Below are 21,875 nucleotides of genomic sequence, written 5' to 3'. Positions count from 1 at the left end.
TAATGAAAGTAAATATTCAATAATGTGCAAAAAGCAAGATGTTAGAGAGCTGAAACATTTTATGTTTGAACATCAATTCGAGAAAAGGCTGGTGGCTATTTCCAGCAGTCACTGGGCGAGGCAACAGAAACTTCAACAAAATGCAATCACTGACATAAGTAAATCGAAGAAATATAGCAATATAGCATTTCTGAAGTCACTCAACAGCAGGGCTTTGTTTTGCAGTTGAGCAGGCCAATGATGAAGATGCTCCTCTGCAATGTGCTGCATGCACGGTACACCAGGACACATGGTGAGGGTTTATAAGTTAAGGGTAAACTGTGCACATAGGAAGTTAAACTGCAAGCTACAAATTATGAAGTGAAGATGTGGCTGCAGGTCACAGACAGAAAAGACAAACCCAGCATGCGTTCAGTCAGAAATACTGTTAAAGCAGATAATGTACAATAGTGGCGACGTCTAGAAACTCCAGTCCTGCAGAGAAGTATCAGTCCTTTAAGAGATATCATTCTGCTTATTTAATTCTGCATCACTGTGAACACTGGTTGTAATTTCCTCTACAACAGCAAACATTGAGTTTTAAAGCCCTTTGCTGGCACCCATTTCCTGTAATTTCCACTGGCATGTCAGACAGTGCTATTCTTTTATTGAGTATAAGACTCTTCTTAAACATATATGAAGCCTTTAGCACACTTCTTAACATGCAGACTTATAATGTAGAATACAGGATTATTTTTGTTATGATCGGCCCCTGAATCCTAAGACAGTTGGTCTGCGTGCTTCAACGTGACAGTAAGACAGAAACAACCTTAAAAGCTCAATAAAAATGCTGCAGTTTTCCCCAATAAAGACGTAAGAAGTAACTCCTAAGGCTGAGAAATACTTCAGTGTACTGATGAAGATTTTTGCAAACCCTTATGGTGTTGCTGAACATACAACATCTTCATCTGAGACCACTGCATCACACAGTATCAGAAGATCATCTGCCTGTAAATAAGAAAGCAAACATTAAGGTTATGGAAGTCACAGTAGTTTGCTAAGGCTTTCATCTCTTTTGAACCTTTTCACGTTTTTTCACATTGAAGCCACATCTTACCAGATCAACACAAAGTTGAGCACCTTTTTAATTATACCTTTTTAATCACCCACTCTGAAAACCCCCTTCACGCTGATGCTCCGTAATAAAATGGACTGCAACTAAGTCACTTAACTTGCAAAGAGAGTCCACTTGTGTTTTAATCTCATTTTCAGTAGCTTCTGCACAGGCTTCTAGCAGACAGCTCAGGCGTGAGAATACCATGACTTACCTGCATTTAGTTTTACACTCCACAACTCTTGCCTTATAGGAAGTGTTCAAAATGAAGTCATTGTTCTAAGAAAACCGTAAGTCCTAGTTGCAGTTTTCCGCAAGCCATAAGTGGCACACCAAACATGTGAAGGAAGGCGTTCTGGTCAGATAAAAACAAAGATAAACTTTCTGACCCCGTGTTAAAAAGCAATCTGCAAGACTGCACATAACCCTAAACACACTGTGGACCCTGGTTGCTGAATGCAAAAGCACACCACACTTTTCAGATCTTTCTGTGTGAGTACCATCATTTTTGGCTTTATTTCACAACTATGCGATACGTTTTGCTGGGCCTGATACATAAAATCCTACTAAAATGCACTAATGTTCGTTGGTACCATAGCACAGAAGTGGTGTTATGATGAAATATTTCTTGTGGTCCTGCACCTTAATTTCTTGTGAGCTGTTTTTTTCTGTGGTTGCTTGCTGCAAATTGTGACAGGATGATAAAGAAGCCTATCGGCGGCGCGGTGCGTGTTGTTTCTTCCTGTCTGACTCTTAATAAAAGGTCTAAATGATAAAAATCTAACACCACAGACCCAAAGGGTGCAGGGTGGGATTTTTTTTCTTTCTTTGTTTCTGTCATTTCAGATATTTTCAGTTACTTGCAAGCTGCACCTCCCCGACCCCCCACACACATCAACGTTCCACTTCAGTGATATAAATCAGAAGGAGGCACACACTCATGGTGACAGTGCTGCATTGGCACATTTTCCCTTTGTTGAAAATGTCCAAGACCAAGTCAGGGTTTTTTGTTTTTGTTTTTGTTTTTTTAAACAAGACTAAACATGGAGATGTTCCTGTTTTTTCACCTACCAAAAGTCTTGTTGGAAAATTAGTTACATTATTATTATTAATTATTATTATTATTATTATTATTATTAATAATAATAATAAAGCACAATTATATAACGATAATAAAGCACACATCTCTCTGGTTGGGTAGCCCTACACTAATATTTATGAAATGTTCAAACAAAATTAAACTAGCAAGACCTGGTATTAACATGATAGGCCTTGTCAAACTTAACTATGCAGCTATCATGAGGGCTAATTCATGCCTTTGTCTATGCCATTTATCCATGGAAGGTCATGGTGGCAGTAGGCCTATCACAATAAGCAATAAATCAATTAATCACAGGACAAATTAAAATGAGCTCAATAATTTGCATTTGCATAATTTATTGTTTTTCTCTTTCCACCACAAACTGGATGACAAATTTCCTCAGTCTGGTGATTTGGTCTCAACTGGCCCTTTTTTTCCTTTTTTTTTTAAAGATAAATATGTTTACAGAGACTTCATAATTCATTTTATTGGTAGTTTCTGTTGTCTTGTTTATTTATTACTTTATGGATATGTGAAATGTCTTCCAGTTCCACTGTTAAATGTTGACAAAAAATTAAAGTTTATTAATCTTTGAGAACAGTGTTCTTGCATTATTATGTCATTGCCATTTTGTTACTCAAAAATGGTCTCAAAACAACAATATAATCGCTTATCGCAATAACTTCTTGAACAATTTATCGTCCAGCAAAATTTGTTATTGTGACAAATTTTCTCGGTGCCCATCCCTGGCAGTCATAGAGAGATAGGCAGGACACACTCTGGACAGGTGTGTTCATCACAGAGCAACACAGAGACACATGGACACACTTATACCTAAGCCAGGGGTCTCAAACTCCAGTCCTCGAGGGCCCCTGTCCTACAGATTTTAGATGTGCCACAGGTTCAAAACACTGGAATGAAATGGCTTAATTACCTCCTCCTTGTGTAGATCAGTTCTCCCAGCCTTGCTAATAATCTAATTATTCTATTCAGGTGTGGTGCAGCAGAGGCAAATCTAAAAGTTGCAGGACTGCGGCCCTCGAGGACTGGAGTTTGAGACCCCTGACCTAATGGAAAGAGTGAACAATTCCTCTAACAGCCATGTTTGTGGACACTGTGCGGAATCTGGAGTAAAATGAAGAGGATGCTGTAATAAGTCCAACTTTTTCATGATATGAAAATATTTTGTTCCGTATTTGCACACATCTTTTATGGCGTGCAAAATGTGTCCGTCACTCCTGGATAATTCTGTGAGTGATGGTTCTTGAATCACTGACTCCAGTCACAGTGCATGTCCTGCGAATCTTCCCAAATATTTGAATCAGCTTTTCTTCACAATCCTCTCCACAGGCTACCACATCTTTTACTTGGATCCCAGCTCAGCTTTTGTTATATAGCAACAACCTTTTGTTATTTTTTCTTCCATATTTTACAGGATGAGCTGATCTGTCCCAGCCGCCATTTGGATTTACAGACACGTCCCCTTTAAGACTCAACGTTCTATGGCTATCACGTGACAGTTGCTTGTAGGTCACGTGAGTTTGTTTTTGCCTGAGTCGCAGCTCAACATCGCAACCTCAATCCATGGCAAGGAACGAGGAGAAACAGCAGGGAAGACTGAACAGACTATGGCTACAGAAAGAGAGAGAGGGTACAGAGTTACCGTCTGTAGAACATGGCGCCATTTTATTCACATCCTGCTAATAAGAACCCTGCGGGTTTTCCAACAGCTAGCTTTACCTGTTAGCTTCACTCGTGCTAAGTTGTTGCTGTCAATGCAGGGATACATTATTATTCTAAATCTATATCCCACACAGATATAGATTTTGTTGTTTTGTTCTGAGCACATAAACTAATGAAACCTTGATTTTACAGAGGGACGGCTTAAAGATGTAAATAAGCGTCGACCCAAACTGGTAATGAAGCTAATGAAATGCCTTCTTGAAGCCACTAAGTCCGAACTCGTTAACTAAGAATAAACTTTAAACCGCGTCCCTCCACAGTCTACGCTGAACTCAGCTCCGTCTGTAAAAAAGTGGATTCCCAGCATCAAAAGTGAGATCGAATATTGCCTGCAGGTAAGAGAGAGCTGCTTGGAAAGTTGTAAAGGTCCTGGTTTGTTGACCCAGTGCTCTACATTGTTTTGGATTTGTTTGTTTGTTTGTTTGTTTGTTTGTTTTGTCCACTGCTCAGCAATCCCAGCTACCTCATTACCCGGAGAGGAAGATAGCTGAGTTCCAGCTGCACATCGAGGCGTTGGAAAAAGAATACAAAAGCTTCATCACCAAGCTACGAGCTCTAGACCCCTCATGCAAACACAAACCGTGGACTCCCAGAGCCTACAGCAAACGGAGAGGAGAGGTTCAAGACCCACCAAATGCCGGTCAGTGCTTTGGTTGTCACAGGAAATGAAAGTGCCAGTATCTAGATTGTCTGATGGCTAATTTGGTTGCTTCACTCTCCTGAGAAACCACCTGTTAGTTTCTAAATAAGCTTTAGAAACTAATAGGTAAACCACTAAATAAGCTTTAGTGTGCTTAATGTCACTTTAAGCACTGCAGTTAGCAGTACGCTACTGCTGTAAACACAACATTGGCAGCTTCAGTGCATGCTACAGAAATGAGCAATGAGTAAAAGTAAAGGTTAAATCTCTGCTTCCTGCACATATCTGAATATTCTGCTGTTTTAAAGAATTACTTTGTTCACAAGTGCTTGGCATACTTCTATCTCATGTTTGTGAGGAACTGTATACGATGTAGCTTGATTCTTAAACTTCATATGTAAGAAGAAGAATTTAATGTTGGATAATCTAAGATGTACTCACACAGTAGCTCCGTAGATTTAAATCTTCTGCAAATCAGCTCTATTTATACCCCTTGAGCCATAGCTGAATGCCACATAGTGCGACATATCACTGTCACAGAAAAATTTCAAATACAGTTGGTTTTTTATATTACATTTTGAGTTGCAGAGAAATTTCCCAAACTACTTATTAACTGTCTCCATGTCTCTTATTCATAGGTAAAAACCCTCGACTTAATGAGCTGTATAATGAAGGGAGTCAGAAGAGCAGAGGTGAGAGTGACGCTGCAAGAGATTCTCCCGGATGTTTTCGTTCCTTAGCAACAGCGGCGACCTGCAGCTTTTCAGAGACCAGGCTTCCCAGTCTCGTTCCCACCAGCGCCGTCTCAGACGCCAGTTCAGTCCAGGACCAGCCGCTCTCCTTCGACCAGACGCGGCTGGCGGTGGCTGCAGCTGCGTTCAGAGGACCGGTTCTGCACCAGAGTTCCTCCCAAACACAGAACCTCGCCAGGATGCTGCAGTCTGGCCTTCCCAACCTCAGTAAGTTCCACTCACAGCAAATGGCTGAATTTAAAAACTGGAGCCCAGAGAGAAAGGAGAAGCACACAAGTGGTTCTTTGGTAGGAACGGAACAAAGCGCTATTCAAGAAAACAACTCAAGCTGTGCAGCGGCGTCTGACTCGGGGCTCACACAGGACAAGAGTGGACACATCCTGGGACTTGATTGTTACTCTTCTTCTGATGAGGACACTAACACGTAGTGATTTTTTTATTGGTTTTGTTAAATAGTGTGTAACCTCAATTAAAATATTATATTTTGTAATGATGGTCAAATTTCTTTCAAGCACATTAAAAATATCTTTGTTTTTGAATTACAGTCTACATTTGTTACAAAAACATGGCATAGGCAAAAAAAATACATAAAAGTTACAAACATCTCAATTACGCTGTTATGTTGGCCTGAGTTTCCCCCGTCGACGTGTTTTCCAATTTTTTTTTATTTACCGTATTTTTCGGACTATTGCTTTTTTCCCACGCTTTGAACCATGCGGCTTATAGTCCGGTGCGGCCAGGGCGCTCTTTAGCAGGAAGTGAATCATTGTAAGTCAAAATTGGAAATCAAAGAAGAAATGTTTTCAAACTCATACCGCCTACCACACAAAGAAGCTCATATGATGCAGCTTTTAAGTTGAGGAGTTTCGATCTGGCAGAAGAAGAGGGAAATGGAGCCGCTGCACGTAAACCCGGCATGAACGAGTCCGGCGATGGAGACGCAGGGCTGCGTCCTTGTGGAAAACCGAGCGCGGCTTATATGTACATTTCCAGTTTTAAAAAAAAAAAATTGTAGGTGCGCTCTGTAGTCCGGAAAATACAATATTTATTTATTTCAAAGATGACTTCTTGAGATGTAATATCACATTTTTGAGGGGGTCCTTACGGAACATAAAGATAACCATCAACAATAATTCTGGGTTCTGCACCGCAGAACGCTTCATTGTACTGTGGTAAAAATAAGAAACCTGCTGTTTTTACTGCTTGGCTGCAACTGATCACCACAGAAAATATAATCCGGAAGCACCAGAATTAGAATTAAATTGAACAGAACTGTTGCTGGGTTGGTTTGCCTGGATCAGATCTATGTTTGCACTGTAAAAAAAAAAAAACAGAATTATTTTAAATGCCAGAATTAAAAACAAATGGAAGCACACAGAGCACTAAAATGAGTTATAATAAAAATAAAATGAATAAACAACTGAACCCAATCAAAGGTACATCCTTCCATAAAGGTTTATGACACTTCTACCGAGAGCTTTCCTCTTATGTACTATTTCGTAATTTAGGTGACACTTTCAAATGACAGTTTTTCATAATGGGGGCTTAATTACCTTCTACTGTTTGGTATTTTCAGTGACCTAAGTCGCTGAAAATACTGTAATTTGTTACTAGTCTAACAGAAAGAGCCTGGTGGCTTCAAACAATGTCGCAGTGGTTTGAAATTTTTGTTTCATAACTTTGAAGTGATGCACGGTTTTCAACAATTTTACAAAAGAGAACTAAGAAAGTGAGGTGTGCCTTTGTACTCCACCCTTTTACTCTGGCACCCCCAAATAAAATCCCAAGTGCAAATAATAAGTAGAGTTTACGTTTGTGTAACTAAAAAAGAAAACCCAGAGCTTTGAACATCTTGCATAGACATTTTAGTCCCAATGACCAGGAATGGAAAGAGTGTGGTTAAACTGCAAACATTGCACGACATCCCCACCTCCTACACCGAAAAGGCAACGATGAAATTATTCAGAAGAGGCTCTGATGATTATGGTAATTCAGGGGGAGCTGCAAAAAACCATACTTCATTCATGAAAATCGTTAGTCATGCAATCCACAGATCTGACTTGCATAGAAATGTGACAAAAAAGAAAGATGTCAGAAATCCATTTTGCCTGGAAGATAAAACAAGCATGTTAATGTCAAATAAAATCAAAGTTAATGTTCACCTTCACAAGGTTGTGTGTTTGGGAAGTGATATCATAAGCCATCCTGAAAACACCTTCTGTAATGGACTGAACATGTAAGACATGAGGATGTAGATGTATTTTCTTTTAAAAAGTTGAGTTTAGTTACCTGAGAACTAAAGAAAAACATTCAGTTGATAACAATTGGTAATAATGTCCTTAAAATAGGTAAAACAAGCTGAACAAAGTTTAAGTTTAACACCAACCGTAAACTGGTTTATAATTTTTAAAAAAAGAGCTACCCAACAAAAGACAAAGATGAATTTAAAAAAATACTGGCTGAGCTGAGCAGCTTGGCACAAAATACCCCAAAAATACTTAAAATAAACTAAACAATACAGACATCTAGTTAGACACCAAACAGAACTTCAAGTCAATGATTCAATGCACCGATAAAAACTGATGCATAAATTGATTTAAACTGATTCAGAGAAACTGGCCGTTCTGTGCTCCTCTTGACAGAAATGCTCTTAGTTGTTGCCCAATCAGCATTTCCTGTCTGCGGTCATGTTGCACACCATTGCACATCTTGCAATGCCCACCCTCTGCACCAGGATGAGAAAAAAAAGGCATTTAACAAAGTTGGACATTCAAAACATAACTGCACGTAAGAATAAAAGTAACAGTGTCACGCATTAAATTTGTGTCATGTTTGTGAATATCAACAAAACAGCTACTAACATGTAATGTGTATATTGACATTCACCTGCAGGTGCCCTAACGTGAAGCATGGTGGTGGCCTTATCATAATGTGGGTTTTTGTTCTTATCAGGGAAAAGGAAGCTGGCAGAGTTGATAAGAAGATGAATGAATTTCAAAACAGGACAAACCTGAGGGGAAAAAACCGCAGGTTTATTTGTGAAAGTTGTAAGAGTACATATGTTCTTACTAAATATATGTGTATATATTCTTTTGTTTCACTAATTATGTGCTGCTTCGTGTTGGTCTATCACATAAATCCAAATTCAATACATTAAAGTCCATTGCTTCGTCATTACAAGATTTCATACGGCACAAATGCGTTTGCCAGGAACGTCTTATGATATGATAATTCATCAAATGTGCCGTGTAAGACTAAATATCTGTCTTCAAAAAAAAAAAAAAGTTGGGTAATGTCATTCTCTCCAGGTAACCAACTTCATTGTCATTTATTCTGCTATATTTGTGTCATCAGTCATCAAGACCACAGCTACCTGCAGCCAAAGAGTGGAAGACGGTGGGAAACACATTGACTGAGAAACGCGTTTGCTGATTCAGAGATTCGTTTTATTACACTCGCCTGCTTATAATAACTGGAGCAGCAGCCTGCTGGTTAGACCCCAAAACCCAACCCTCCCACCTCACCGGTTCCGTGCTGCTGCCGCTAGTGTTGCTGCGAGCGTCTGTTTCGGCATGACGCTTATGGGAAACAGGCACATCAGCTTGCAGGCTACTGGCAGTCTGTGAAGTTTATGGTTAAGCTTGACGTAATTGCCCTTTAACTTGGGAGCTGCGTCTGCACGCTGCGAGCTGGGTTTCCCTTCGGCTGCTTCGGCCTGGAGAAACGAAAGAAAACGTTTGCAGCACCGTTCTGACGCTCACCTCGCTGTGGAAACCCTGGAGGCTTTTGTGTGTAGATAACAGGTAGACCTCACAAGAGAACAGTTTCTCTTCACTTGACATGAACTGTGGTTTGCCTCCATTTGCAGCGTGGCGTGAAGTTTCAGTATGCCTGCCTTCTTTCTTCACAGATGCTGCACAAAATATCAGCTACAGGGACTTCTTGCTTATCTCTTCATCTAAAGTCAAGAGATTTTTAGCCAAACCACCCAAGGGGCTTTGAAAAGACCTCAAAACATGCCGCCAGCATGTCTTTTCTTCTTTTTTCTTTTTAATGCCAGGTAGTCTTGCAACTGGAAGGTGTTGCACCCGCAACTTTAGCCGCATTGCACTTGCTCAACATCCAACGAAACAAACCCAAACTGGTGTGAAAGCCACAGCAGCAGCACTGGGTATCAGTCAGGTAGAAGGAAGCCTGGCTCATGTGCTCCTTCCGGTAAACCAGGGGTGTCAAACTCCAGTCCTCAAGGGCCGGTGTCCTGCAACCTTTAGATGTGCCTCTGCTGCACCACACCTGAATAGAATAATTAGGCCATTAGCAAGGCTCTGGAGAACTGATGTACACAAGGAGGAGGTAATTAAGCCATTTCATTCCAGTGTTTTGTACTTGAGACACATCTAAAAACTGCAGGATGCAGGCCCTTGAGGACTGGAGTTTGACACCTGTGCTGCAAGCTGTCTCAGAGGAACGGGCCGGCGTTGTGCTTCATTTGTTTCAGCGAACGTCTCTACGAGTCTTTCTGAAGCAGACAACGCGCAAGCCAATGCTTGGAGCGTGTTCCTTTTCATGTGGCAGCCGCTTCTTCCCACAGAGAACATGTGGTGTGCTTTTGAAACTGCTGCATCACTGTTTACCAACACGCAGGGCCACCAATCCACCCTGACACAGATAAAGAACGCATCAGAAAGCACGCTTAATTGTGTCGGGGTCCGATTCGGTGAGAAGGGGGTCAGTTATTTTTGTGTTTGACTGAAAAACGGCTCCCGACGGGCGATGTTGCTCAATCTTTCCTTTCGTGGAATTTGTGAAAAGGTCTCTTTATGCAGAAGAGGAGAGCGCGGTTAGTGAGGTATGGGTCAGCTAGACCTCAAATTTCCTTTGCAGGCAGGTGCAGCTAAACTACATGACTACACAGAGAAAAGTTTGCACATAGAACCCAAGTCAACTGGTTATGTTGAGAAAGATTAGGGAGCAAAACCAAACAGATTGTGTAACTAATCAGAGTGACTGCTTCTTAGTTGAGGAACTTTAGTTTAGTGTTGAACTCTAAAGGGGAGGCGTGGGAGACAGTGGGTGGCGAATGCTCTGACAGCTTCTTGGGTTCGACGTGAAAAGAGTTTCTCAGACACAAGTCCACACCTCCTTCAGTTCAGAGCAGTCAGACTCGCAGACAACTCGTCCTCCCAGTAGGGTCCTGCACCATGAGCTGTGACCAGAGGTATCCGTTCCCTCAGGTGTTCCTGGTGGACGAGGGCGGAGGTCAGCGCTCGCCGGCGACGCCGCCGAACCTCATCCCCTGCTGGTCGTTCCCTCAGGCCCGGGAGACCGTGAGGAGCCACAGCAAGAGCCGAGGCTGCATGGGGGTCAGCTGCAGCGCGGCCATGATAGTGCTGATGTTGTTCCTGCTGGTGTTCGCCGCCCTGGGCTTTGAAGCCTGGCAGATCCTGAGACTCCAGGAAAAACTTAAAAATGTGGAGAAGGTAAGGACTGACACACACACACACACACCCCTACGCACACACACACACACACACACACACACACACACACACAAAGTACATTACAGAATTTTGTATTTTTTAAAAATGGGATTTTGCATTGTGTAGAATATTTTCTTGAAGCTCTTCTTGTTGAAAAGGAACAAATATGTTTTCCAAGCCTTGTGTGTTTGTGCGCACTGTTCAGTAGCAAGACCTGAAAGTATCTTTACATATGGAGGTGGTGTCAGGGAGGTGTCAGGTGGGAGAATGGAACCAAGGCTGGAAAGTTTGGGCAGACCTGCAAAGTTTAATAATTAATTTGAAACCGTTTAAAATTAAAATAGCTTCACTTGTGAACTCTGACATTTAAAATGCAAGCCAGAGCCTCTTGCTGTTCCACTGTGGTCACCCGTCCATTCAGACAGGATATCCTCTATCTCACATGTGCCGTGACAGAGCTTTCAGCCTCAGAGACAAACTGAGATGCACTTCTCCTGTGTGATGTGGTATTGACTTTCTGTTTCTTTTATTTCCCTCAAGGTTGAACATGACCTCGTGACTGAGTTTCATGCACCCCAAAAGCAAATTGGTATGCGAACATTGTGTTCTCCGCACACGTAGCCGTCCTTTATGTTGAAAATGTTCTTGATGGTGAACAAAAACAGTTGATGTGGGCTAATCTGACGGCCATTTCAGGTCTCTATAACCCCGACTCAAACGGAGAAGAGAAAACAGAAGAGAAAACGAAGAAACCTGCGGCTCATGTTCTCGGTGAGGTTCCTATTAACCCATGGACGAATCGTTGATTTTCTTAAGTCCACCTTGCTTAATGGAATCGTCTCTTTGCAGGGCGCATTGTGCATCAACCGTCCCAAATGACTTTGCGATGGGAACCGAAAGCAGGCCAGGCCTTCACGTCCGGGGAGGTCGCTTACAAAATCGAAGACGGCGCCCTGCAGGTCAACGAGTCGGGGCTCTACCACGTTTACTCTCGAGTGGAGCTGATCTTCAAGAACTGCCAGCCCACGTCCTCGTTCGATCACGTCGTGTTTGTGAGGCGAGCGGGACAGTCCAAACTCCTGACTCTGATGGAAGCCCACAGGTCGGGTTTCTGCGTCCAGAAACCCAACGGCCCGTGGACCGCAGAGAACTACCTCGGCGGCGGCCTGCAGCTGATGAAGTTCGACAGGGTTTACGTGAACGTGTCGCACCCGACCTATCTCAGCCACTCACATTATGGCAACTTCTTCGGTCTGTACAAGATCTGAAGAGTTTCGATTGTTTCAGCTCTGTTTCATTGTGCCGTAGTTTTGCTCTGAATCAGGAGGAAAGCTTACTCATAACTTCCACAAAGAGATCCTTTGATTGTATTTTTTTTTTTTTTTATCTGTTATACCTGGACTAAATATATTCTGTTTTGCAATATAGAAACCCAAAGATGACGGTGCACTTTTTTTGTTCATTGGCAGCTCAAAGCAAAACAGCACAGAGAAATAAACAGCATTTTTACACCTCAGTTTTTTGCTTTCATGAAAAATGTCGAGTTAGTTGACACTAAGATGCTGATTTAGTTGTAGCATTTTCAGTATTTATTTTTGTCTGTATGCCTGTGATGTAGGATGGGTGTTTTTTTTTCTTTAAATAATAATAATAATAATAAATAAAGGTATGTATTAAGCAGATTTCTGTGTGTTGAAGCAAAAGTAAAATGATTAATGTTTTTTGTGAAACTGTGTTTCATAATTGAGTATAGTCTGCCTTGGGAGGAACACCCACGCTAGTTTTGATTATGACCACTGGAAAGTATTTGCATAATTCTGCTGATTGTAAGCTTCACTAGATTCCTCTAAGACAGAGAGGCAGCAATGTCAGACTCAAACATTTTTCCATGTGAATTTGTAATAAATGACTTATTCATAGACTTCCAAGAGAAATATGCATGTTTCTTCTTCTGACTAGCCTCGTTCTTTTTTTCTTTCTCAGTTTTAATCCCTTCGTTGCAGAGTTTGCTTCTTGTACACCACAAAGTCGGGCGAGTGGAGTGCGAAAATGTGCAGCCTGGCTAACAGAACAAGGGGTTATAGCAGTAGCAGTGTTGACTTGCTTCCTTCCTGTGTGAACATCAAGAGGGTCTTGCATGTCTGCAGGCTGATTTCTTTTGGTGAAAGGTTTCGTGCTTTTTCTCACCCATGTGGTTGGCCTTCTTTAGAAGTTGGCCTCTGGAGCCGAGATCAGAAGAGCTGGCTGGCGACAACTGGGAAAATAAAATATAAAAACCTTCAAAGTTTTTGAGAAAAAAGTTTGTGTTTTATTTTTGCGGGTTCAGTCACATGTACCACATTCTGGCCTCTTGCTTTCAGATCAGCTTTTACGTCAGTGGCTGTAAATCAGAAGCTGGTTGATTTGTCGCTCTGCCTTCCACTAAATTGACATCTACAAAATGAAGGTTTCACAAGTTTTGAGTTAGCTTCTTCTTTTCTTCTTTTTTTTTTTTTTTTTTACCAAAACCACACATCTGAAGTTGTTCCGGTTTTTACTCAGCAGCATAATTCAGATAGTCTTGCCCGGCTTCCAGACTCTGCAATCAGCACACGTGTGGTTGCATCTCTTTCCAGTATTCACTAAATTCATATCGCAATGCCGCTTGTGAAAGCGCTGCCTTTAAACATGTGCCTCCATCTTGGTTAAAGCACATCTAGTCGAGCCGGCAGCACAGCTGCAGCTCTTTCCGTGCACAAAATCCTTTTCTGTTAATCAGCTGGATGCAGACAGGTCCAAATCACATCAAACTTCTTTCAATGCGAGCTGCACAGATTGAAATAAAAATGTGCCGCCTACAAGTTTGCTACTTAGATGTTTTAGAATATTTCCTCTTTTTAGACTGCATAGGTTACAAACTCAGTTAGGTCATTTTTAGAACAAAATGAAACTGGAGCATGCTGTTCATCAAGAAACCACGGAGAAATATAGAATACAAAGAAAATCTTTAGGTTACTTTAAATAGCTTTCAACAAAACATCGGTTACAATTTGAGGTTTTGCCAATTAACTTCACACAAAATGGAAGAAAACTTTTCTCTGAAGACAAAAATAATTACAAATAGATAATTTACTCTCAAAGCCTTTGTTAAAATTCCATACTTTAGAAACTGAAACTTTTGAAAACAGTGAATTATTTCCAAACTTGTTGAATCTTTCATGTGACATTTGCATATAATAATCTACTTATATTGAGGGTATAGTGAAGCCATTGGTCATGATGACACGGAGAGAAGACAGCTTCAGGGTTAACAATTCAGAAACGAATCAGTTTGGAGGAAATGTGTGAACCATGTTGCAATAACCTGGTTATATAACTGTGCACACTAACACTTTGGTGAAACACTTTTGGATTTAGTTTCAGCATTCAGTCTTGCACTTACCATCACTTATGACGAATCTGATTAACCTAGAGTAAAAGTCAATTGAGGGACTACTGCTCATTTTTATTTTTTTGTAGAATGATCACAAAGGATCAAAGTAAATTTGTATAAAGGTATCAGTCAGAGGAAGGCACTCTTAAAGTGGGACTAGATATTTAATCTTATATACATTATATAAGATTGTCTGGAATTCAATCAAACAAAAATGTTCAGTTTTAGTTCAGCTAGCACTATCAGATTTATTTCCGTATTTGCTAAATTAGGTAATTGTATTACTGATTTTAATTACTTTATTAAAATTCTGAAGTTTACAAAGAGAAATATTATCATGGCTTTAAAGAGAAGAAATCTATGGAGCTCCACCAGAAGTCTGGCCCGTCCCCGGAAATAATTTGTATCTCACCTGGAGGAGTCGTTGTTATATGTAAAGTATTTTTGGCCTAGTTTCTAGTCCAAATATATTAGTACATTTGGAAAAAGACCAAACTAACTTCCAATAAAAGACATATGAGCTTGTTTTGAGTCAATAATTGCTTAATATTAATGAAAAAATATTAGTTCCACTGGCAGATTATTATATAGGAAAAATGTCTTGTTATAAGTGAAATAATCTGCCAGTGGAACTAGTACTATTTTATCAATATTGAGGAAGTATTGCCTAAAAATAAGCTCCTATATATTGCAAAATAATTTACTTGTAAGTTAGTTTGTAGTATTTTAATTGTACTAAGATATTTACTCTAAAATCTAGATCAAAGATACAGTCTACAAACAGCTTGGAAAAGTTCATCGTACCATTCAGGAAGGAGGCGGGTGAAATGTGTATATCAAACTCAGAACAAGAGCAGATTTTGTGAAGATGTCGGCCTAAACAAGTGAAAGAATGTCACAATTTACCATGAAACAACTCTGATACCAACAAGGGCCGAAAGGTCAAACTCGAGTGACAATCTCTGGCCACACAAGTTTGAGACTTCAGAGTTAAGTCGCTAAAATAAAATACTTCCAACCCAACTAAGAGTTGTGCCCTAAAGACTAGAGACTCGACTTGAACACCTGGTGTGAGAATCGAGTCTCAACAGTTTTTATCTCGTGTAATGAAGAGTGAAAGGAAGCCGGGATGGGAGCTACATGTTTTCACTGTGATGGATAAGCGCGACTGTTAGCCATTGACAGTGGTGGATTATGGGACGTTGCTGCCTCACAACAACCTGCTCTTGTCAGCATCCTAATGCCGGGATAGAGATGCACCAGATTTGATGAGAAATTTCAGTTTCAACTTGACTCTTGAATTGGGGCAAAAAACCTGAGACTTGGAATAAATGACTTGTGTACATTTCTGCTGCTCGTGACGATCAAAGAACAAGACTGAAGCTTGCAAACCAAGAAACACCATGCCAGCTGTGAAGTACGAGGGTGGCAGCATCATGTCTGGGGGTGGATATTGTAGGAGGGACTGGTGACCTTTGATCAGCAATAATTCCATATTGTATGGAAATATTGTAGCAACAACTCAGATATCAGCCAGTGAGTTAAACATTTGTCCCAAATGGGTTTTCCAAATGAAAAATGTTCATGTTGTTGGTTTGGGTAAGTCCTGAGCAAAGGAGAGAGAGAGAAACTTCTGGTGTCTGCTAGAGGCTGAGTTTTAATCTTTATATTCCACAGGGAGTTCAACAGATTCAAAAGAACAAAGCAGTGGCTTTACACCAAGGAAATTAAGGTTTTGGGAAAGCTAGACATAAATCTGACTGAAAAATGTATAGAGACAGGGTGTCCAAAGTGTGGTCCGAGGGCCATTTGACGCCCTGTTATTGGTTTCATGTGGCCCCACATCACAATCCTGCAATGGAGCAAATCTGGCCTGGTGATGTGCAAAACAAAAACATTCAACCCACAAAAACTAGTGTATGTTTTGGATCTACAATATTTTATGAATCACTTTTTCACAAAAATCTGAACATTTTGTTCATTTCAATATTTTTAAAAAAAATCATGAAATATTGAAATAATAAAGTGAAAAAGAAATGAAAAAGGCACAATGAATTTGTTTAACTTTTTTTTTCCTTTTTAAAATATATTTTTTAGGCTCTGCAGGTGTCTTTAACTTCGTAATTTTCTCCCGCATGGCAAAAAGTTTGAACTGCTGTCGTCCCATAGAAATGAAACTATTATCCATCTACCATGAGAATACCCAAAAGACTCCAAGGCTCAATTCTGAAAGAAAATCAAAAGATGTTTCAACAAAGGGATTTTTTAAGCTGTGATCAAAGATTTTGCACCATTTTTATTATCTATATTTTTTATAGAGATCTTTCTCTTTGTTTGCAGTTTAATATTTGCAGTGTGTCTGTGAGGACAATAAACTGCAGATTCAACTGCAGTTCAAATAATGATTTATTTGGGATCATTGGACTAAAGACTTTGAACTCTGACTACCTCGCTGTTATCACAAAGATATCAAGGACTTGTCTTACCAAATACTGAAATGATTAACCAATCATCACTTGTAAAATATCTACTTACAAATGACCAATAAGCAACTAAATGCCTCTCCTGTTGATTAATCACCGTGTTCTGGAGACACCAAACAACATATCCCCATTGGTAAAACTGAAAGGCCAAAGCTTTACAAAACACAAACAAAACAAAAGCTGTTGGATAAAAGCTATATTGGTAGAAAAGATTAGTTAAATTTTACAGTTAGAAGCAGTCCATTCCTGTATAAATTGAATACTAAACCGGATTACGCCAAATGTATCACACAGATGTGTTTCTATGGCCACCGCACAACTCCTGTCTTCCCCTAATGCCATGTTTTATCAATTCTGACGCTATCTTCTGCCCTCTGGTGAAAGATTCAGGTACTGCAGGCGATTAGGACGCGTTGGATCCCGGAGTAGATTGCAGTGTTTTCATAGAATAAAGTCATGAGAGGTTATTAGAATGGTAACAGGTAGTGAAATGTAAAGGCAACAGAATGTTCTTCAAGCTGAGTGTGTAACAGAGGTGAGCAACACAGAGTAACTTAATATATCATTTATTTATGTTTAGAACGTGCACCAAGTGAGACAATTTTAGTAATCGGGCATACTTTAGGGGCCAGTGCAATGCATTTATACGATATTATTCAAAATTAATATCCATAAATGTATAGTTTAGTGTAGGGTTGAATACTGAAAGTACAGGTAAGCATGAGATTTGGGAACATTCAGCTTTGGGACGTTGTGGCAGACACTGGTGTAGGAAGAAATGGTGACAGGCTGCATATCACCAAAACATGAAAAATGTCTCTCTAGCCCCATCTACTGGATGAGTGAATTAATTTGACACACCAGACAGAGAGACCAATGAAGGGAGTTTTTTTTTTCTTTATAAATTATACATAAAGTGTGCTTTTTAATTCAGACCAATAATTTACACAAAACAGCAGTTTAACACTTGTTTAATACACTATTGGTGACAAATAATACAGTAGGTTTTGTTCAGAAATAGTCATTTTTACACATTTCTTTTTAAAAAAATAAAATATTTTATTAATATAACTTAAAGATGCACGTTTGTATCCAAAGGTTTAAGTTAAAGCAAGCAAATATAAAGTATACATTTAGTTTCTAATCCATCTGTCTTTTGTTGTTGTTGCCGGTGCCATCTTCTTTGCTGCTGTGTGTTGGGGAAGCAACATCAGAGCCAGCGACTCTAATAGACTGGACAAAATCATCAGGAAAGCTGGCTCTGTACTGGGACTAAGGCTGGAGTCCCTGGAAACTGTGGTGGAGAGGAGGACACTGAAGAAGGTTCTGTCTATTATGGACAATAAACGGCACCCTCTCCACCACATAGTGGACAGACAGCGGAGCACCTTCTCACAAAGGCTGCTCCAGCTCCGCTGTTGTAGGGACAGATACAGGAAATCCTTCCTGCCACATGCCATCTCACTGTGCAATAAAAGCTAAATCATTGTTCTGCACTAATCAGTCCAATTTTGCACAACTGCACTGTGGCACATTTGCTGTACATATATTTACATATACATGTCTGCATTTTTGAATCTTTGCAAGGACTGCTCTTAAGTTGCTTTTTATATTAACAGCATTTTATATTTTTACAATTTATAGCATTTTATATTTTATTGTTATTTTATCTACAGCTACTACTCAGTGGTAGTTGTTATTGTGTCTCGTCTCTATGCTGTAACTGCGAAGTAATTTCCCTGCTGGGATGAATAAAGTACTTCTATTCTATTCTATTCTATTCTATTCTATTCTATTCTATTCTATTCACTTGCATGAACATTGCCTGTCTTTATTGACTGGCGCAAGCTGCAGGACAGGTCTGGAAGTGCCAGTGGGAGATTTCCAGAACTGAAAGAAATCTTTACTGAAAACTTTGTGCTGACCTTCCTCTTTCTTGATTTCCTCTAAGAAAGAGGAAAACAAAAGCCCCACATGGCTGCACCGCTTCTGCAAAAAGGCCTCAGAAGCCACTCGGGAGGCGGTGGTGCAGGGCTGATGCATGCACATCAGTCTGCACCACGAGTCTAGAGAAAGAAGAAAGAGAGCAAAGTCACATCCAAATTACCCAGAGGGGTTTCTGAAACAAGCTCTGTGCAAACAGTCACTATCGAGCCACGATTATCAGATATCATCAGAGCAGCAAAAGACACAGCCAAGAAGCAGCGTACAGGTAAGCATGAGATTTGGGAACATTCAGCTTTGGGACGTTGTGGCAGACACTGGTTGTAGGAAGAAATGGTGACAGGCTGCATATCACCAAAACATGAAAACAGTGCTGTCAATTCAAGAACGCTAAGCTGCACAGAAAGGTTTTCAAAAACAGCAACTTAAGGAAATTTAGAACTTATAAGATGAAGCATCTTGGGAAACAAATAAAAGCTTTGAACTTTGCAAAAAGAAAAAACAACACAACGCCTTTAAAAGGCACAACTCCGAGTAAAAAGAAAAAAAAAAAAGCTTCTGCAAACTCTATTTCCTGACAGCCTGCAGCATTGCCTTGTATCCATTGCTGCTACTATTAGTTACTGTTAGCTCTGTAGTTATCCTGGTTTTGTAAAGACGAACCAACTTCACCACCCATGTCAATCGCTACTCTGGCGCCCTCTGCTGGTGTCATCAAGAGACAGAACCATAGTTGTAGTTTTTAGGACAATTTTAAAAATTATTTATTTTTCCAACCACTTCAAACAGTTAGCACGAACGCCACATGTATTTTGCAAAAATGGAACAGTTTTGTAAAATTTTCAAGAATTGTTTTTATGAAAACGGTACTTGTTCAGAAGGTGAATCACTTTTAAAACACACACACACAAACGCACACACGCTCCCCCCCGCTACACACACACACACACACACACACACACTGATGGACCAAACCCTGGAAGCATGTTATCATCATATTATGTTATCCCTTCAACTTTCTTAATGGTTGCTGTAAATTATTTAAACAGAGGAAGTCCAACAAGAAAAGCTACAGATCGCTCAAAACATTCATTGCTTCAATCAGATTACAAGGAAGTCAGAGCAGAGTGCCATAAATGTAGTTTTCTTTCTGCGTTTTAGAAAACATTTGCTTTGGCAAAACATAAAAGCTCTTTATCAAATTTCTGATGTATGCAGCGTACAATGATCCAGTGAAGCAAACGCCAGAGATGTTTCACTCTGAATTTCCACTTCTACGTGAAACTCTTGGTAAAGTTTCTTTATTTGCTCCTGATGCAGATCTGATGAAGCCAATGCTCAGTGCAGTCTTCCTTCACATCACTCAATGAGTTTTTACATGGTTGACAAATGTTACATAGATTATTTGTGATAATGTTGTTGCTCTTTCTCTCTTACATCTCTTCCTTCCGCCTCTCATTTTCTTTCTTCTTTTTTTTAAATCTCCATTTGTTGTTGAAAAATGTTTGGCATTGTTAAGGGTGACAAAATTTAATAAATAAATATGCAATCAGAAAATTAAATGTCCCATGCGTTTACATGTATGTATTTCATGGCATATTTCATAATTTTGTGATATATTTAATAATTTATTGATGCTTTAGATAATTTAATATTATATTAAATTATTCTATTCTTTCATTATAATATTAATGATATTTTTAGTATTTTTTTGTGATACATTTAATAAATTAATGGGAGATTTACACGTATGTATTTTATTGCACATTTATTTGTTTAATTTTGTCACTTCTAGCCTTCCATAGAAACAGGTTACTCCACTTGCTGACATTTTTATGCATCTTCCACCTGACTGGTGTGTTTTAAATGATGTTCTGAAGCTGCTGGGTGTGTTAGCTGGTTCATGTGGTCATCAGAAAAGCGAGTTCTGAAAAGACAGACGTTGATTTTGTGATCATAGTTCTGTAAACTCGGCTGCTATTTAAATATGAGGATGATTAAAACAATCTCACATTTTAAAGTGCATTCCACAAACTGTATTGTTAAAATGATGGCCTTTCCAAGGACACATATTTATTTAGCAGGGTTTTTTTTTTTCTTCTTTTATTTGCAGTTTTTATCAGCCAAACTGATTGAAACTGTCTCCAGTGAAAAAGAAATCCTGACCCAGAAGTCAGGATTTTATTTTCAGCATTAGGATTGATGAATGCTGTTCAGGTCAGTGAGCTTAGCTTCCTCTGTGTGTTTTTGTGATATTTAAAACTATTTTTGATGAGTTAAAACTGTTCAATGATTTTTCTTTCTTTAGTTATTTCTCCTTAGCAAATTCGTTTCTCGTTTGTTGGACAGATGGTGAAGATAGTGGCTCAGTAAAGGGAGATAGTTGGTTCTGACATTTCAGAACATGTCTTACCCAGTTTTAGTGTTTTGCACTGCATCCATTACTTCATGGTGCAATGAAGTAATATTACATTTTGTTAAATTACCGAGAGTCTTATTCAACACTTCCTAAGTACCATTTGACTATTTTTACTGTTGCATGTAGGCCTGTCACCACAACATTTTTGCTGGACAATTTGTCCCAGAACTTATTGTGATAAACGATAATATTGCTGTTTTGTGCCAAACAATAATATCACTTTTATTTTGTATAGTAATATACATTACTATTATATTTTCAAGTAATATAATGCTAATGATGGCATAAAAACGCATGAACACATTCTCAAAGATCAATAAACATTAAATTCTAAAGAGCATTGAAAGACTGGAGCTGGAAGACATTTGAAATATCCAAAATAAAACAACAAATAAAATGAATTATGAAGTCTGCGTAAACAAAATTATCTTCCAAAAAAAGGGATAGTTGAGACCAAAGCACCAGACTCACCACTTTCATCATTCAGTTTTTGGTAAAACGAGAAAGAAGAGAGGAAAAACAATAACGTAAGCAAATGAAAATTATTGAGTTCTTTTAATTTGTCATGCGATTCATTGATTTATTGTGACAGTTGCATATTAATTTTATTTAATAGAATATAACCAAAATCCTAGTTACTTCTACATGTATATGTTAAAAAGTATATAAAAGTATAAAAATGGTGAAAATACCTTATATCAGTATTATGTTATGAACTTTGGTGTTTGGGTTCTACTGTGTTGCCGCACTGGGAGGAGAGGGCAAGAGGAGTCGAGGGGTGTGTGTTTATAGTTATGTGCATGTGTGTGTTTTTAAGTGGGTCTGTGA

At 39.4% G+C, this 21,875-nt stretch overlaps 2 protein-coding genes across 2 annotated transcripts; both read left to right on the top strand.

Moving 5' to 3' along the window:
* Nucleotides 1–3,670: 3,670 nt before the first annotated feature.
* On the top strand, nt 3,671–5,799 carry LOC114151629 (uncharacterized). The gene is made up of 5 exons (XM_028028962.1): nt 3,671–3,825; nt 4,050–4,090; nt 4,178–4,252; nt 4,368–4,557; nt 5,196–5,799. Exons 1-5 carry the CDS (start codon nt 3,759–3,761, stop codon nt 5,735–5,737), a joined length of 915 nt encoding a protein of 304 aa, XP_027884763.1. The 5' UTR covers nt 3,671–3,758; the 3' UTR covers nt 5,738–5,799.
* Nucleotides 5,800–9,688: 3,889 nt separating this feature from the next.
* On the top strand, nt 9,689–12,711 carry faslg (Fas ligand (TNF superfamily, member 6)). Its single transcript, XM_028026717.1, has 4 exons — nt 9,689–10,789; nt 11,330–11,378; nt 11,486–11,560; nt 11,639–12,711. Exons 1-4 carry the CDS (start codon nt 10,511–10,513, stop codon nt 12,055–12,057), a joined length of 822 nt encoding a protein of 273 aa, XP_027882518.1. The 5' UTR covers nt 9,689–10,510; the 3' UTR covers nt 12,058–12,711.
* The last annotated feature ends 9,164 nt before the right edge of the window (nt 12,712–21,875 follow it).

This window comes from Xiphophorus couchianus, chromosome 9, assembly GCF_001444195.1.
Source record: "Xiphophorus couchianus chromosome 9, X_couchianus-1.0, whole genome shotgun sequence".
Lineage (NCBI taxonomy): Eukaryota > Metazoa > Chordata > Actinopteri > Cyprinodontiformes > Poeciliidae > Xiphophorus > Xiphophorus couchianus.
Note: the sequence above shows the minus strand (reverse complement) of the source record. Positions and strands in the feature narration are given on the sequence as shown.

Bases quoted from the DNA above. Each gene is read 5' to 3' on its own strand.
- LOC114151629 (XM_028028962.1), top strand. From the start codon at position 3,759: ATGGCAAGGAACGAGGAGAAACAGCAGGGAAGACTGAACAGACTATGG. The intron at 4,091-4,177 runs GTAATGAAGCTA...GTCCCTCCACAG, and splicing joins ATAAGCGTCGACCCAAACTG to TCTACGCTGAACTCAGCTCC. The intron at 4,558-5,195 runs GTCAGTGCTTTG...TCTTATTCATAG, and splicing joins TCAAGACCCACCAAATGCCG to GTAAAAACCCTCGACTTAAT.
- faslg (XM_028026717.1), top strand. From the start codon at position 10,511: ATGAGCTGTGACCAGAGGTATCCGTTCCCTCAGGTGTTCCTGGTGGAC. The intron at 11,379-11,485 runs GTATGCGAACAT...CGGCCATTTCAG, and splicing joins TGCACCCCAAAAGCAAATTG to GTCTCTATAACCCCGACTCA. The intron at 11,561-11,638 runs GTGAGGTTCCTA...GTCTCTTTGCAG, and splicing joins ACCTGCGGCTCATGTTCTCG to GGCGCATTGTGCATCAACCG.